Below are 16,520 nucleotides of genomic sequence, written 5' to 3' on the forward strand. Positions count from 1 at the left end.
GAGATAGTTCACAATTACCGACCTTGATCAGGCTGGGAGAGTGGCCAGGCCGATATGTTTCAGACACCCCACAATACTTGGCAAGAATGCAGGAATGAACTAATTGTCTCCTGCAAACTCCCCTCCCCTTTCGCTCCTCTTTTATTCCCCCTGGGAAGGGTCCTTCATCGTTCACCTGTAGCTTTACTCCTGAGTTGACCCTTGTTCTTCTCCTGGCAGCTCTGCACATGCACACACTGGGAACAGGCTCCAGCTGTTTGTCTGCCCCACTGATGTCTGACTCCGAAGGCAGCTGATAACTGGCATATGGCCCTGGCCCCCTCTCTGCCTCCGATGCAGAGCCCTCATCAGAGCCTTCCCCAGACTCCAGGACTGCCCCATGTTCCTCCCCAACCTCCTCACTGTCCAAATGTGCTGCCAGCTCTGCTGGCAGACCACAAAAGGTATAGGGTTTCCTGCTTGAGCAGCGGGTTGGACTAGAAGACCTCCGGGGAGGTCCCATCCATGATATTATATTCTAAGAGAAATGAAACCGGGCAGGGAGAACATTGCAACTGGAGTAAAAATAGACCCCTGAGAGCTCTAATCCATTAAAAGCAATACTTTGATGGACAGCTAGTGGACTCCAGCAATAGAGACTGCTTTAAAGCACCGGCGAGCCTTGACAAGCAGACAGGAGTGGGCAGCACCCACCCCTCCCTTGGCATCGCCTGCAGAGAAGCATTGAAAGGGCAGTTGCTTTGCAAGGCTAACACCAGTTACTCACATCCAGAATAATGCTAGAAAAGTGCATCCTACCATCGGTGTGGGGGAGTGGACCCCACTTTTCCTTTCTCCTGTCCATTAATGCCGACGTCCCTTCAGCCGCAACTTAAGCTTTGACAGTTACGAGATCAAGGAGTATAATTTCATTTCTTCAGCAGGGGGTGGGGATGGGGATGGGCTCAAAGGACTCCCCAGCTGGGTGACTTCACCTCTTGACAATTCCTCCTTCCACACGAGCCAGAAAAAGAATACGGATTTCATAAAAAAAAAAAAAAGAACCTTCTTCATCATTTGCGGCACAGAGAAGCCTCTAGGTCTGGAAATTATATGCATTAATTTCTTTCCCTGGATAACGATCGTATCCTGCTTTTATTTCTCTCACTTAGCTGGATACCCGTGCTCCGCTATGAAACTATGTGATCGGGCTTGATAAATCGACACGTACAGCTTGAAAATTAATGAGTAGTTACGATCGGCCTCTCCTTTCCTCTTCTCTCTCTCAGCCTTGCCCCATATAGGCCTCTCCTATCTTATCCCCTTCTCTCCCTTTCAGGTGGGGAGTAGAATGTCTAAACTCCCAGCCCACAGGCCGGATGAGTCATACCCTGGCCTAGTGGCAGTTGGAACAGAGTTCTTTTCAGGTAGGGGAGGGTGAGTAGAACGTCTTAATTCCTTAGCATCAGAGTGTGTTAATAATAATAATATAAGAAATACTAATGATCTGATGGTCATTTCGAAAAATCCTTTCTTAGCAAGCACCTAGAAGCCAAGAGGAACATACGTGCCAAATTTCAAGTTTGTAGGCTTTACGGTTCTGGAGATTTCGTGATGATGCATATATGTAGATCGGCAGTTCAGCGGTTCGAATCCCTAGTGCCGTGTAATGGGGTGAGCTCCCGTTCCCTGTCCCAGCTTCTGCCAACCTAGCAGTTCAAAAGCACGTAAAAAAAATGCAAGTAGAAAAAATAAGGACCACCTTTGGTGGGAAAGTAACAGCGTTCTGTGTGCCTTTGGCGTTGAGTCATGCCGGCCACATGACCACGGAGACGTCTTTGGACAGCTCTATCTATCTATCTATCTATCTATCTATCTATCTATCTATCTATCTATCTATCTATCTATCTATCTATCTATCATCTATCTATCATCTATGTATAAAATGTGCAGAGAGTTTTGGGGAATGGGTCTTGCAAGCATGGGGAAAGGTGGAGAAAGAGGAAATTAATTTGAATGATCTTAGAATTAATTCATTGGATTCATGCAGAATGCGAAATTACCAAGCTAATATTTCTAAGGACTGACCTAAGAATCAAAGAACTGCAACGGTTCTTGGCCGCTCTAGCTTTGGAGAACATTGCTAAGCCGTTCAATAAATTTTGCCTCCAAGTGCATATATTAGAAAAACACACACACACAATCCAACGTATGTTCACCAGGGCAAAGAATGCAGGGGGGGGGGGGAAAGGTTTATTTTATAGGAAGATGCTTGCTAAGCAAACCGCTGTTTAAATAAAAAAAAAAAAAGCGAACTGGCCAAAATGAAAAATAGAAACAGAGCTGAGGTTGGGGGAAATGTGTCCAAAATATGGGAAAGAATGCAAAGTGCAAGGAGTTTGCAGGTTTTTCCAGAGTGTTTTTTTTTTTTAATATAAGTAAAATGTTGGAAAAGTGGCTGAAACTAATCAGATTTCATTCACCTGGAATAAAAGAGACTACGTCCACCAGATTGATCAGGCCGTCCAAAAAGTTTCCTGTGATAGAACATAAAATATAAAATATTAGGCCTGGAAGGGACCCTGGAGAGCTTCTAGTCCAAGCAGGAGACTATACCCTTATGGACAAAAGGTTGCCTAGTCTCTTCTTAAAAGCCTCCAGTGATGGAGCATCCACAACTTCTGGTGGCAAGCTGTTCCACTGATTAATTGTTCTCACTGTCCGGAAACTTCTCCTTAATTCTAGGTTGGATCTCTCCTTGATAAGTCTCCATCTATTGCTTCTTGTCCTACCCTGAAGGGCTTTGGAATATAAATCAATCCCCTCTGTGACAGCCCCTCAAATATTGGAAGATGCTATCATGTCCACCCTAAGCCTTCTCTTCCTTGGGCTAGACGTTCCTACGTCCCTCCATCATTCATCATAGCCTCCAGTCCCTTTATCATGGTAGTTGCTCTTGTCTGCATCTTTTTTTTTTTGAATCTCAGCAAGCTTTTTGTGTTGTCGTGACCAGAATTAGACACAGTATTCCAAGGGGTGACTAGAACTCTTGTTTGGATCTTTGCCCATAGTTCTGGAGAAAATCTCCAAAATTATCCAGGTTGAAGGGAATTTGGGAAGACTTCTTAAAAGTCTTAATCAATCAATCAATCAGTCAATCAATCAATCAATCAGAATAGAGCTGGAAGGGACCTTGGAGGTCTTCTAGTCCAGGGGTCTCCAACCTTGGCAACATTAAGACTTGTGGACTTGAAGTCCACAAGACTTAACGTTGCCAAGGTTGGAGACCCCTGTTCTAGTCCAACCCCCTGCTCAAGGGGCCTCTGGTGGCTCAACAGGCTAATGCAGCCTGTTATTAACAGCAGCTGCTTGCAAGTACTGCAGGTTCAAGTCCCACCAGGCCCAAGGTTGACTCAGCCTTCCATCCTTTATAAGGTAGGTAAAATGAGGACCCAGATTGTTGGGGGCAATAAGTTGACTTTATATATAATATACAAATGGATGAAGACTATTGCTTAACATAGTCTAAGCCGCCCTGAGTCTTCGGAGAAGGGCGGGATATAAATGCAAATTAAAAAAAAAAAAAAGCAGAGACCCTGTACCATTTCAGAGAAGTGACTGGCCAGTCTCTTCTTAAAAACCTTCACCGATGGAGCACCCACAACTTCTGGTGGCAAGCTGTTCCACTGGTTAACTGTCCTGTTAGGAAGTTTCTCCCTAATTCCAGGTTGCTTCTCTCCTTGTTCAGTTTCCACCCATTGTCTCTTGTCCTGCCTTCCTTCTCTGATAATCCAATACTTACTTTTGTACTTGAGGGCAACTATGTGTGTGTACAATGTGAAAAGGGGGGAAAGAAAAGAAAAGAAATATAAGGCAGTTTTGGCTGGTGCTACAGATGTTTGATCTCAAATGCTTTTTTTTCCCCTTTGAGAAGCACATCTGCTGCAGAGCTGAAAAGTAGCATGGTGAAGGATTCGGGGCACGCATTCCCCCATCTGTCTTCCAGATGTGGAAGATGGCAACTCCCGCTGGGACCATTGAAGGTGGCATTCTACTGCACATCTGGAAGACCCACAGTTGCGCTGGTGTGTGTGTGTGTGTGTGTGTGTGTGTTTGTGGATCTGAAGAGGTGAAAATGGCAGGTGCTGCATTGTCTCCCACCAGGTAGCACCTGGCAAGCGAAAGTCCACCTTGGATGGTCCAAATGACCTTGGGTCTTTCAAAGGAACTGGAGAAAAATTGATTTGTGGCAGTTAGCTTGGATCTGTCTCATGCTCTTCCGAATAACAGAATACGAGAGTTGGAAGGGACCTTGGAGGTCTTCTAGTCCAACCCCCTATCGAGCAGGTGACCCTGTAACATTTCAGACAAAGGGTTGTGCAGTCTCTTCTTAAATTCCTCCAGGGATGGAGCGCCCACAACTTCTGGTGGCAAGGAGTTCCACTGATTCATTGTCCTCACTGTTAGGAAATTCCTCCTTAGTTCTAGGTTGCTTCTCTCCTTGATGAGTTTTTCATCCGTGGCTTCTTGTCCTGCCTTCAGGGGCTTTGGAGGATAGCTTGACTCCCTCTTATCGATGACACCCCTTTAGATATGAAGCCGACTCAATTTTGGGGACGGGAGGAGAAGAAAGAGAAAGAGCCAATTGGAAACTTTCAGATCCCTGGAGATTGCGGAGGTTGAGAAATGGCCGATGGGTTTAGGAGCACATCAAGCATTGCAAATGGATCGTGTCAGGATCACATCAAATGGATCCTGTCAGCTTTGGAGCTCCAGGAAAGCTACCTTTGACACAAAACGCTTCTCGTTTCCGCCTCCCAAACCAGCTGCTAAACCCGCTTTTCTTCCCGTTGTAGTAGCCGTTCCATTGTTCTGTGAGGGTCTCCAAACTCTTGGCTTCTTTCTCGCCGTCTTCCTCCAGCAGATCTGTGATGGCGTTGAGGTTCTTGTCTGCGTCCTGCCTCCCAAATCGGAATCGGATCCCCGCTTTCTCTTTCCCGAAGCTCTGAAGTTCTTTGGCGATGCTAAAAAGGGGGTTCAGATCGACGGGCGAACGCCGCCACTTCACACCTCCGGCCTCCCCAAAGCCAGGTTCATTTGGGAGCCCTTGGAATTCTTCTCCAGGGTGTTTCGGGGCTTGGAGGTTATCGGCAGGGAGAGAGGTCCCAAAACTCAGCAGGAGAAGCCAGGAGAGGTGCTTGGGGAAATTCATCTGTCGGAAAATAAACACCGTCAGATCGCCCGGTCAGTACTGAAGCCCAATGACAGGATGGCAGGTTCATCCATCCATCAAAATCTCACCCGCCTTTTACTCTAGGGCAGGTGTCAGCAACCTGCAGCTCCAGAGCTGCATGCGGCTCTTTGCACCCTCTGTTGTGGCTCCTTGTTGGGTGATCCCACCACTGGCTCTTCCCTCCCAGCCACTCCTCACCTGGCCTGAGAAGGTAAGGGCGATGGCGGGGGATGGAGAAGGGGCAAAGAGATACAGAGAGAGGGGGATAGAGGGGGGAGGGAGGGAGGGAGGGAGAGAGAGAGGGAGATATCTGGTTTGATCTACCTTGGTGGGGGGTGGGCGTGGTTTGACCCCTTCCCCAAAATTCTGCTTCCTTTAAGCAATGCTTCCATTGTTCTGGAAGCGTTTTTTTCAAAGCACTGCTCATACCATATTTCGTTATCCTGAGTCCCATTGATACCATATTTGTGCGTTGGTTAGGGAAATCAGGCAGGGCATCATGGGCTTTTCTACTCCGCAACCCCACCCCCATTTTGAAAGTTATTTCTCGCTAGTGACGGCTGTTCCCCTTTCGCTTTCCTTCAAGCACATGATGGTAATCAGAAAGAGCCAGAAGCTTGGTTTTATTTTATTTTTTAAAAAAAACCCACCCGTCTCAGATGAAAAGTGAAGCTTAATGGATTATATGTGCCAATACTCAGATTCCAGAGATGTGGGAAGACAATGGAAGAAAGTTTCTGAAGAAACCGGGTTTGTATTTGGTTTTTTTTTTTTGAATGAAACTTTCTTTAGAAAACAAAAGAGAAAAGAACTGATAATAACGTGACAAATGGTGAAAGCAGGGGTAAAAATGCTCCCAGTTTGCTCCGGTTCAGGCGAACTGGCAGCGGCTGTGGGATATGATTTGGCGAACTGGTAGCAGCCGCAGCGTGAGGCTCCGCCCACCCTCTCGGATGTCGTTACTTCCTGCGCGTGCACTTCTGAACCTGTAGGGAAGGTAAGTAGATTTCACCCCTGGGTGAAAGCGAAGCACAGGCAGTCCTTGCCATATGACCAAAAGGTCTCTAAGTGAGACATATGCTAAGTGAAGTTTTGCCCTGTTCTGCTTACGCAGCAATCAGGGAAAAGGAATCCAATTCTTTTTAATCCCACCCTTGTTTGCCTTCCTCAAATATCCCCACGGCAGAGGATAAAAGAGAGAATTCAACCCATTTGTCAGGCAAAGAATCCCCCTCCCCTTCTCCGATCCCACCTTTCGGAAAGCTCTCTATCTCGCGCCCGAGATGAGCCTCGGCAAACAAACCCCCCCCCAAAAAAAAACCCTTGCAAAGGCGATCAAATCTTTCGAGTTCAAAAGAGGAAATTAATTTCACAGCAGGAAGCAAGGAAGAGCCACAGACACAAATATTGCTCCATCTACAATCTCGCCTGGCATACGTTGCGGGTCAAGTTCTCCGAAGGATCTTATGCCAGGTTTTTTGAACCATAAAATAATCTTTCTGAGGGAGACTGGAATTCACATCCTTTCCCTCCCCCTCCCCGTCCCCCCTCTCTGTGTGTCTCTGTCTCTCTCCACCTTTCTCACTCTTTCTCCATCTCTCTCTCCCTTTCCCTCTCTCTTTCTCTCTGTCTCTGTCTCTCTCTTTCTCCATCTTTCTCTGTCTCTCTGTCTCTGTCTCTCTCCATCTCTCTCTTTCTTTCTGTCTCACTTTCTCTGCCTCTTTCTTTCTCCATCCCTCTCCCTTTCTCTCTCTCTCTCTCTGTCTCTCTCTCTCTGTGTGTGTCTTTCTGTCTCTTTTTCTCCGCCTCTCTTTCTTTCTCATTTCTATCTCTCCCTCTCCCTTTCTCTCTCTCTTTCTCCATCTCTCTCTCACTCTGTCTGTCTGTCTGTCTCTTTCTCCCAACCTGCCTGGCCAAATTAAGCTGTCCAAATACGATGATTCATTTGGGAGGCTTTGTGTTTGTGTGTGTGTATGTGTGTGTGTGTTGTTTTTTTCCTAGCCAGTTTGTTTTCATCTACAAGAACCTCTGCAGAAGCCGAGCAAGCCAAGATTGAGGCCTACGTAAACCAGCTTGGAGTTCACAGAACTAATAGAATGGATCCTCTGGAATTTTAATCAAGCTTGCAATCTATACAACGGCTCTTGGAAGTAAGACGGGGAAATATTCTCAAGCTGCGAGAACAGAGAATGTAATTAACATCCCAAGAGAAAACCTTAGGAAGCCCGCAGTTTTTTTGTGGGGTTTTTCCCCCCCTTCTCCTTCATCAAAGGGGCAGCCTTGCTGCTGAAGGATAAAAGCAACAGCTATTCGACTTGACTTTGGATGACTTTTAAGAGTCTTTTTTTTCTCTCCCCACCCCCCCACATTTTCTGGACCGCAAAATAGAAATTGTGTAGGCGTGTGTTGTTTTGGGATGCTGTTAAAGCTAAGCCGGATCGTAATCCAACCGGGTTTGATGGAACTCGCATTTCGAGAGTTTTACGAACAGTTTAGCAGCTAACAATTTCTGCAGTGCCTGCTTTACTAACTGGGTGTGTTCCTTCATGGTGGCGATGTAACTTAAGATATCGATCAGGTAGACAAGGACCCCACGGTATAAATGACGGGATGGGAATTCCAGAGTCCTTGACTTACAACCTTAGGCATGACTTCGACAACTTCCTGACCTCCGGACTTTTCGCCGCGAGCTGAAGACGTATCTATTCTTCCGCGCAGGACTGGCATAATTATATTAATTTTAATTGCGGTTTTAGGGTTTTTTTAATGTATTTTAATTATGGGCCAAATTTAATAAGTTTTTTAATATTGGTTTTAAATTGTATTTATTCGTTGTTGGTTTTATTTTTGGCTGTAAACCGCCCTGAGTCCTTCGGGAGAAGGGCGGTATAGAAATTAAATTATTACTATTACTATTACTATTAACAACCTTCTGTTCAGTAACCATTTGAAGTTAGAACAGCACTAAAAAACCGTGACTTAAGATCAATTTTCACATTTACAACCATTGCAGCATCACCTCTGTTCACGTGATTAAAAACATCAGACTGCAACTGGCATGTATTTATGATGGTTGCAGTGCCTCATGGGTCTTCGGATTGCAAAATGGGGTAAATTGTCTCAGTTGTCGTGATTTGCAATGGAAATGTATATTTATATAGTCATATAGTCTATAGTCATAAATCAAGGACTATCTGTAGATCACTCTGGGAAGTGGAAACAGAAAATATCTCAGAGGGCCCCATTTCTACATTGCTTCCAAGAAAGCCATCCGGAGGGGACCATACGATCACCAGATATCTCAGTTTTCTGTTCTTCAGGGAAGAAGCTTTTAATTAAAGAGCCAAAAAAACCCTTCAGGAATGTGGTGGATAATTTCTCTTTCTCCTGGAGAAATTGACCGTCCTATTTTTCCAATCCCTAAGGTCACTACTGCCCAGATGGATTGTCTCCTTTATCTTTCTGCCTATCTCATTCTGAAAGAAAGAGATGAGGTTATTTGGAAGAAAGTAACACCCAGCGACTTTTATCCTGGGTGCAAAATTTGATGGACAGGGGAACAAGGAGATCTTCAGGAATCAGCTGGACTCAGGGAGTTGGACGCTGCCACATGCTAACTCCATCTCCTTGAGTCCAGCTGGATTCCTGAAGATCTCCTTGTCAACGTAGGCCAATCTCAAAAAGTTAACCACGGACTCAAGAAGGTTCAATATTTCTATTTTTGGACCTTGCACCTGCTGTAATTTAAACCCTGATTTTTTTTAAAAAAAATATCTTTTTTTTTAAAAGGATAAAAGACTTGAACAGGGGATGGTGGTATCCAAAAAGATTATGTTTCTGAACGCTGTTATGTTTCCAGCACCATGGATAGCTCTGGAGAAATGGTTTATCTATAACCAGAAACCTTTTCAACAAATTTCGGTTACATCTACCAAACCACGGCTGATCTTAACAAGCTTAGCAGGAAAAGGCATATTTAGCATTGGATGGGAGACCACAAAGAGATCCCAGGGCTATTAGCTAGACTGGGAAGTTGAAAAATTCCAGCACAAGACAACTGCTTTCAAATACGCTGGCCCACCTCCACCTTCAACTGTTTTGGTTAATGACTGTTTTGAAGATCAAACAACACGGAACAAAAAGTGACTTGCAATTGGGTTGGACTAGAAGAGTTCTTCCGGATCCCTTCCAGTTCTAAGGCATTTCAGACGGATGTAGGGCACCACCATCTCCAACCCTCTCTGGACCGGCTCCAGGAGATGCCTCAAAAAACGTGATTTGAGGGTAGTTAATTTTTTCGTCCTGTTTTCTCACCCACCCCCAAGGCAAAATAAATAGGCTGTAATGCTTCCCCAAACACAATAAACTTGGCGTCTCCTTGATTGAAGCAAACCTTCAGCGTGAACTTCATCGCCTCGCGACGCTGCCGTGTTGCTATTTTTATACAAATTGTCTTTTTGTTGTTGTTGTTGTTGTTATTGTTGTTGCAAAGAATGAGATGGGAAGAGAAGAGGTTCAGAAACGCTTTGATTTACCTGAAAGCGTTGCAGGAAGGAAATGATGTGAGTTTGAAGCTGGTTTCCAGTTTGCTGGCATCTGCCTTTTGTTTGGTTAATAGGCTGTGTGGGATGGATGCAATCCCCACCTATGTGTGTGCTTTTGTAAGGTTGTGGAGCATGGGAGGGTGTGAGCAACCCCTGAAGGGAAGGGCAAGTTTGTGTGGGTTTGCATTGGTGCTAGCGTTCGGAGGTGGCACATCTGCAGGAGGTCAGAGGTGTAGCTCTCCTTCCGGTTGCACTGAAAGAAGGAGCATTTGCGCACAGTAGTCCTTGACTTACAACCATTTGTTTTCATGACCGTTTGAAGTTAATGGGACTGAAAAAAGACACTTACAGCTGGCTCACGTCCTCGTAACCTTCGCAGCATCTCCAGAGTTACACGATCCAAATTCAGGCGCTTGGTAACCGACACATATTGAAGAACAATCGGAGCATCCCATCCTCATTGCAACCTTGCTCCTGACCAGCAAAGTCAGTTGTGGTAGCCGGATTCATTTAGTGCCCACATGAGTCACTCGACTGCAACGATTCACTTAACAGCCCTGGCAATAAAGGTCGTAAGATCGGTTCACTTAACCACTGTATTGCAGTCGTAAGTTGAGGGCTACCTGCATAGTGAGCTGATGCTGAGAGAGAAAAGTGGGTTGTTGTTTTTCTTGTTAGGATCTTCGAAAACATCGGTCCACACATTGGCTGTGCCTACAATATGGGCAAGTCCTCCATTTCGGACTGTAATTGAGCCCAGAATTACAGTCATAAGTTGTGGCAGTCGTTAAGTGGCTCATCACGTGACCAACCCAATTATATGACTTTTTTTTTTGCAATAGTTATGAAATGAACCCATTATCCACAATAAAACAAAACTCTTGATCAATTTGAAACAAGAAAATTGGAATGGAGTGGAGTAGAGTAGAGTAGAGTAGAGTAGAGAGTAGAGTAGAGTAGAGTAGAGTAGGGAATAGAGTAGAGTAGAGTAGAGTAGAGAGTAGAGTAGGGTAGAGTAGAGTAGAATAGAATAGAATAGAATAGAATAGAATAGAATAGAATAGAATAGAATAGAATAGAATAGAATAGAATAGAATAGAATAGAATAGAATAGAATAGAATAGAAATTAGAAATGGAATGGAATGGAAATTCTTTATTGGCCAAGTGTGACTGGACACACAAAGAATTTGTCTCCGATGCAGTAGCTCTCAGTGGACATGCAGATTAATAATAACCATAATAATGATACCAATAAGTGGAGGTAGTCGAGAAAATACTTTGAGGAGCTAACTAAAGATTCAAGCGATTGTTTGAAAAGGTGGAAACTTTGGTTAGAAAGTAAGGAGTCCTTGGTGCTCTTTAAGCTTGGTTGTTTTCTTGCAGACGTTTCATGACCCAAACTAGGTAACATCATCAGTGCTACCGGTAGATGCTACCTAGCATTGACGATGTTACCTGGTTTGAGTCATGAAACATCTGCAAGAAAACAGCCAAGCTCAGAGAGCACCAAGGACCCCTCGTTTCAACGTTGAGATACAAATATGCTCAAACTACAAACTATACTAAGGATGGATGGATGGATGGAACAACGGATGGATGGAACAATGAATGGATGATATGAAGAAATAGAAGGATGGAACGAGGGAGAGAGAGGGATGGATAGAATGGAATGGAGTATAAATTAAAGAGGGTTGAATTACTTACATTTTTGTTTCTTCGGGATTCAGACCTCCTCTGATGTTTTGGCAGACGGGGTCTGAATATCCCCGCTTCTCTGTCTTTAAATAAGATGCCTCATTAGTTCTCACCTTTTCTTTTATTGTGCTTATTGCTGTACACATTCCAGAGCCTAAGATACCATAATGAATGGCTGGGATACGGTAGAAATGACAACCTGATTAGACCCACCTAAGGCTCCGCGGGAGAAAAGCAAGAGAATAATCTTGATTGCTTTCAACCTTTGATTTTATTTAATTCGTGTGTGAAGCATCTAAAAACCCTGGTTTCCAGCCTTCGCTCCAAACCCTCTTTAAGCACACCTAAACCCTTGATTTACTGGCAAAACTAGGACTGCTGAAGGAAGTGAATGGTCGTTCGGGGTTTGGGGGCAACCCATGGTCCTCACTTTGGGATAAACCAGGTTTTGGAAACAAAACTGAAGAGGCAGCTTCTTAGTGAGCGTTTTAATTGAAGGGGAAGCAGGAAGTTTTTAACTAAAGAGCCAAAAGTCCCATCAAGCTTTCAGTAAGATTTTGCCAGTAAGATGTCGGCAGTACAGCGGTTTGAATCCTAGCGCTGTGTAACGGGGGGAGCTCCCGTTATTTGTCTCGGTTTCTGCCAACCTAGCAGTTCAAAAGCCAGTAAAAAAGGCAAGGAGAAAAATAGGGACCACCTTTGGTGGGAAGGGAACAGCATTCCATGTGCCTTTGGTGTTGAGTCATGCCGGTCACATGACCATGGAGACGTCTTCGGACAGCGCTGGCTCTTCGGCTTTGAAGCGGAGATGAGCACCACCCCCTAGAGTCGGGAATGACTAGCACATAGGTGGGAGGGGAACCTATACCTTTAAGATTTTGCCAGGCTGCTATTTATACAACTGGTACTAGAAAGATACTAGTTAGTTAGATAGAATCTCAAAATACCTAGAATATAGGTGGGAAATTATTGATCTGTTGTGAGACTCTACGGATGTTGTTTTGGGACAGTATTGTGCCTCTTCTAGTGACAACACATCTTAGGATCTCTGAGGTTCCAAAATAGTACGCTCAGTGTGACTGGATGAAAGTTGCGGGTTCTTTTATTGCTGTGAATTTTTTCATGCTTTTAATTTGGATGTGTTCAATCATTATGATGATGTCATAAGCGGGGACCTTTCCCCCCTCCCCCTCCCCTGTTTTTTTAGCAGATGTTTTCCCTGGACTGTGCTAAACGTAAGCAAAGAAAGAGAGTGAATATCATAATTACTTCTCTTTTTCGATTATTTTTCACTTCCTCCCCTATCAAACCCTGCAATTCAGTGGCTACTTTTGAACGGATTTGGAATTGCATTAAGAGTCTTCAAAAGCTGGTCCGTACAACTCTGGGGACCGACTGAGGGTCCAGCTAATCCTTAAATCTTTGAGGGAGGTCCCTGAAGGATCAGCAGGGATCGGAGAGCCGGTCTGGGATTAGTCGGGCTCCCATCTCATCCTCCCATTCCTCCCAGTCTCTTTTCTGTCATTTTATTTTATTTATTTATTTATTTGTCACAACAGTATATATAAGCATAAGCATGAAATAACTATACGATATATAAGCATAAATATAATCCTAAGTATGTAATAAATATATAACATAACATAACATCAGAGTTGGAAGGGACCTTGGAGGCCTTCTAGTCCAACCCCCTGCCCAGGCAGGAAACCCTACACCATCTCAGACAGATGGTTATCCAACATTTTCTTAAAAATTTCCAGTGTTGGAGCATTCACAACTTCTGCAGGCAAGTCGTTCCACTTATTGATTGTTCTAACTGTCAGGAAATTCCTCCTTAGTTCTAAGTTGCTTCTTTCTTTGACCAGTTTCCACCCATTGCTTCTTGCTCTACCCTCAGGTGCTTTGGTGAACAGCCTGACTCCCTCTTCTTTGTGGCAGCCCCTAAGATATTGGAACACAGCTATCATGTCTCCCCTAGTCCTTCTTTTTGTTAAACTAGACATACCCAGTTCCTGGGTATATGAAATTGGATACAATCAAAGGGAAGATTAGGACAGGAACGGTAGGCACGTTGGTGCTCTTATGCACGCCCCTTACAGACCTCTTAGGAATGGGGAGAGGTCAATAGTAGATTCTCAGCACAGCTGGGAATCTTTGCGTCTCAGCCTGATGGCCATTCCTGTTGAGCTGAATCCCAGCAGACGAAATGTGCTTTTCGTCAAACGGAAAGCTTCTCTTACCAAATCGCAGTGCGCAAGGGGATCTCCGAGATCATCCAGCCCAGCCCAACCCCAAACTTACTCAGGACAAGCACTCCCCGACTTACGACTTACAGAGGAAGCCAGAATTTCCATCGCTGAGCAAGAAGGCAGACAAGCGAGCCGCGGCCCAGTTTTACGGCCATTTTTTTTTTGCCGTGGTTGTTAAACGAACCATGACAGTTGTTAAGTGAATCACGCAGTTGTTAAGCAAGCAAGTTGTCTCGACTTTGCTTGTCGGAAGCTGTCTGGGAAGGTCGCAAACGGCAGTCTTACGAACCCAGGACGTTGCATCATCGGTTGTAAATACAAGCTAACTGCCAAGGGCCTGGATTTGATCACGTGACGTGGGAATGCTGCGATGGTCATAAGTATGAGCAATCCCATTCAACTCCTACCAACCTCTCATTTCAATGTGTTCACGTCTTGGATTTGAAACCAAAGATGGGGAAAATGTCACTTGGCTTGAAAAGACCAAAATAATTGCATTTTAGTTCTGGGCTAACAATGGGAGGTTGATGTTTCCTTTTTTTTGAGCCGAACAAAACCAGCTTACAAGGCACCTCTGCCCTGAGCATCTTGGTTACTTCCACTCACCAACTAGCAGCTTCTGAATATCTCGGCTGTAGTATTATTATTATTATTATTATTATTATTATTATTATTATTATTATTATTATTATTATTATTATTATTATTATTATTATTATTATTATTATTATTATTATTATTATTATTATTATTATTATTTTCCCAGCAGGCACTCCTTGCCATGACTCTGCATTTTCAAACGGTGGAGAGCAAAACCTTATTCTCTGCTTTCTAACTGCAGGCTTTTCAAGACCGCAGAAGGGCAGAAGTGGGCACCTTGGTACTCTCTGAGCTTGGTTGTTTTCTTGAGGACGTTTCATGGCCCACTTAGGTAACATCATCAATCCTAGGAGGGAGTGGGCTTTGTGGAGATGAGGAGGAGGAGGAGGAGGAGGAGGAGGAGGAGGAAGAGGAGGAGGAGAAGGAGGACGAGGACAACAACCGTGGTACTCTCTGAGCTTGGTTGTTTTCTTGAGGACGTTTCATGGCCCACTTAGATAACATCATCAATCCTAGGAGGGAGTGGGCTTTGTGGAGGTGATGATGATAATGAGGAGGAGGAGGAAGAGGAGGAAGAGGACAACAACCGTGGTACTCTCTGAGCTTAGTTGTTTTCTCAGACATTTCATTACTAAACTAGGTAACATCATAAGTTCTAGGAGGAAGTTGAGGTTTGGTTTATATACAGTAACTTTGAGCTTAGTTGTTTTCTCAGACATCTCTCTCTCTCCCTCCCTCTCTCTCTCTCTCTCTCTCTCTCTCTCATTCTCATTCACTGGAAGGGTAGAAAAAGAGGGGGAAACACCCCCCCACACACACACACGTCATTCAAAGTCTGTAGAAGTTGTCCTTGCTTCCCAACATCCTGGAAGAAAAGGCAATTGTTTTAAAGAGATTCCAAAGCGATACAAGCCGCAGCTGATTATATGTTTGTTCATATTTTTCAAGTCTTGATTTTGTCAGCTCTGGACAAATAGAGCATCATGTTGCTTTTTGAAGCGTGCAAACAAACACTCTGGAACGGAGGCGAGAACCGTACCCGAACGAAAGACGCCTCCAACTTTTCAGGGAGAAATTAGAAACAGCCAAACTGCCAACTTTTTTGGCTGGCCGGCCATATCTTTTCCGACCAAGCTTGCAAGCATATCCTTGAGCCACAGCTGTAAAAGACAAGCAGGGTTGTTGTTGTTGTTGTTGTTTTTACAAAGGATTCTTCCGAAAGACTTCTCGGGAGCTGCAGTCGTGAAAATGTGGTTTGAAGACCCCAGGGTCTTCTCTGTAAATTCAAAGATAGCTAGTCCTCAACTTACAATCATTTGCTTAGTGGTCCAAGTTACAACAGCGCCCTAAAAAGTGACCATTCTTCACACTTATGACTGTTGTAGCATCCTCCAAGGTTATGTGATCAAAATTTGGGTGACTGGGCAGCTGGTTCAAAATTTGGATGTTTGGCAGCTGGTCCAAAATTTGGGTGATTGGCATCTAATCCAAAATTTGGGTGATTGGCAGCTGGTCCAAAATTTCAGAGACTGGCAGCTGGTCCACATTTATGACGGTTGCAGTGTTCGGTTGTGATGTGATCCCCTCTTGCAACCTTCTGAGAAGCAAAATCGGGGGGGGGAAGGCCGATTCACTTAACAACCGTTTCGTTTAGCAGCAGAAAAATTGGGCTCAGCTGTGGTCGTACGATTTAATTTCTAACACAGCGCATCCCGAGAGAGATAATTACGGCGGCCGTCTTTCCTTGGAGGAAAGAAAGAATGGAGCCGAGAAAAGGGACGAATCTGACAAAGATCTGTTAAGGATAAACAATTTTAATTGTTTCTGTTTATAACTTGGTTTTACAAAGGAAAATCCGAGATTAAAACCAAGACAATATTTACAAAAAAAAAAAAAAATGCATGTTCTAATAAAAGTATATAAAATCAAACTTTAGGCAGGTAGTTCTTGACTTTACAACCATTTGTTAGTGACGGTTTGAGGTTACAGTAGCACTGAAAAAGCACTGACTTACTTACAACCGGTCCTCGCACTTACAACCGGTCCCCGCACTTACAACCGGTCTTCACACTTACAACTGTTGCAGCATCCTGACAGACACGTGATCAAAATTCAAGTGCTCAGCAACAAACACGGGACTGTCATATGTGTTCTTCCCAGTCGGCTTCCAACCAGCAAAGTCGATGGTGGGGAGGTAGCCCGATTTGCTTAACAACCAT

At 44.3% G+C, this 16,520-nt stretch overlaps 1 protein-coding gene across 1 annotated transcript; it reads right to left on the bottom strand.

Moving 5' to 3' along the window:
* Window positions 1–4,723: 4,723 nt before the first annotated feature.
* QRFP (pyroglutamylated RFamide peptide) lies at window positions 4,724–5,191 on the bottom strand. Its single transcript, XM_058159556.1, has one exon. The coding sequence runs from the start codon at window positions 5,189–5,191 to the stop codon at window positions 4,724–4,726; it is 468 nt and encodes a 155-aa protein (XP_058015539.1).
* Window positions 5,192–16,520: the final 11,329 nt, after the last annotated feature.

Source organism: Ahaetulla prasina, chromosome 16, assembly GCF_028640845.1.
Source record: "Ahaetulla prasina isolate Xishuangbanna chromosome 16, ASM2864084v1, whole genome shotgun sequence".
NCBI lineage: Eukaryota > Metazoa > Chordata > Lepidosauria > Squamata > Colubridae > Ahaetulla > Ahaetulla prasina.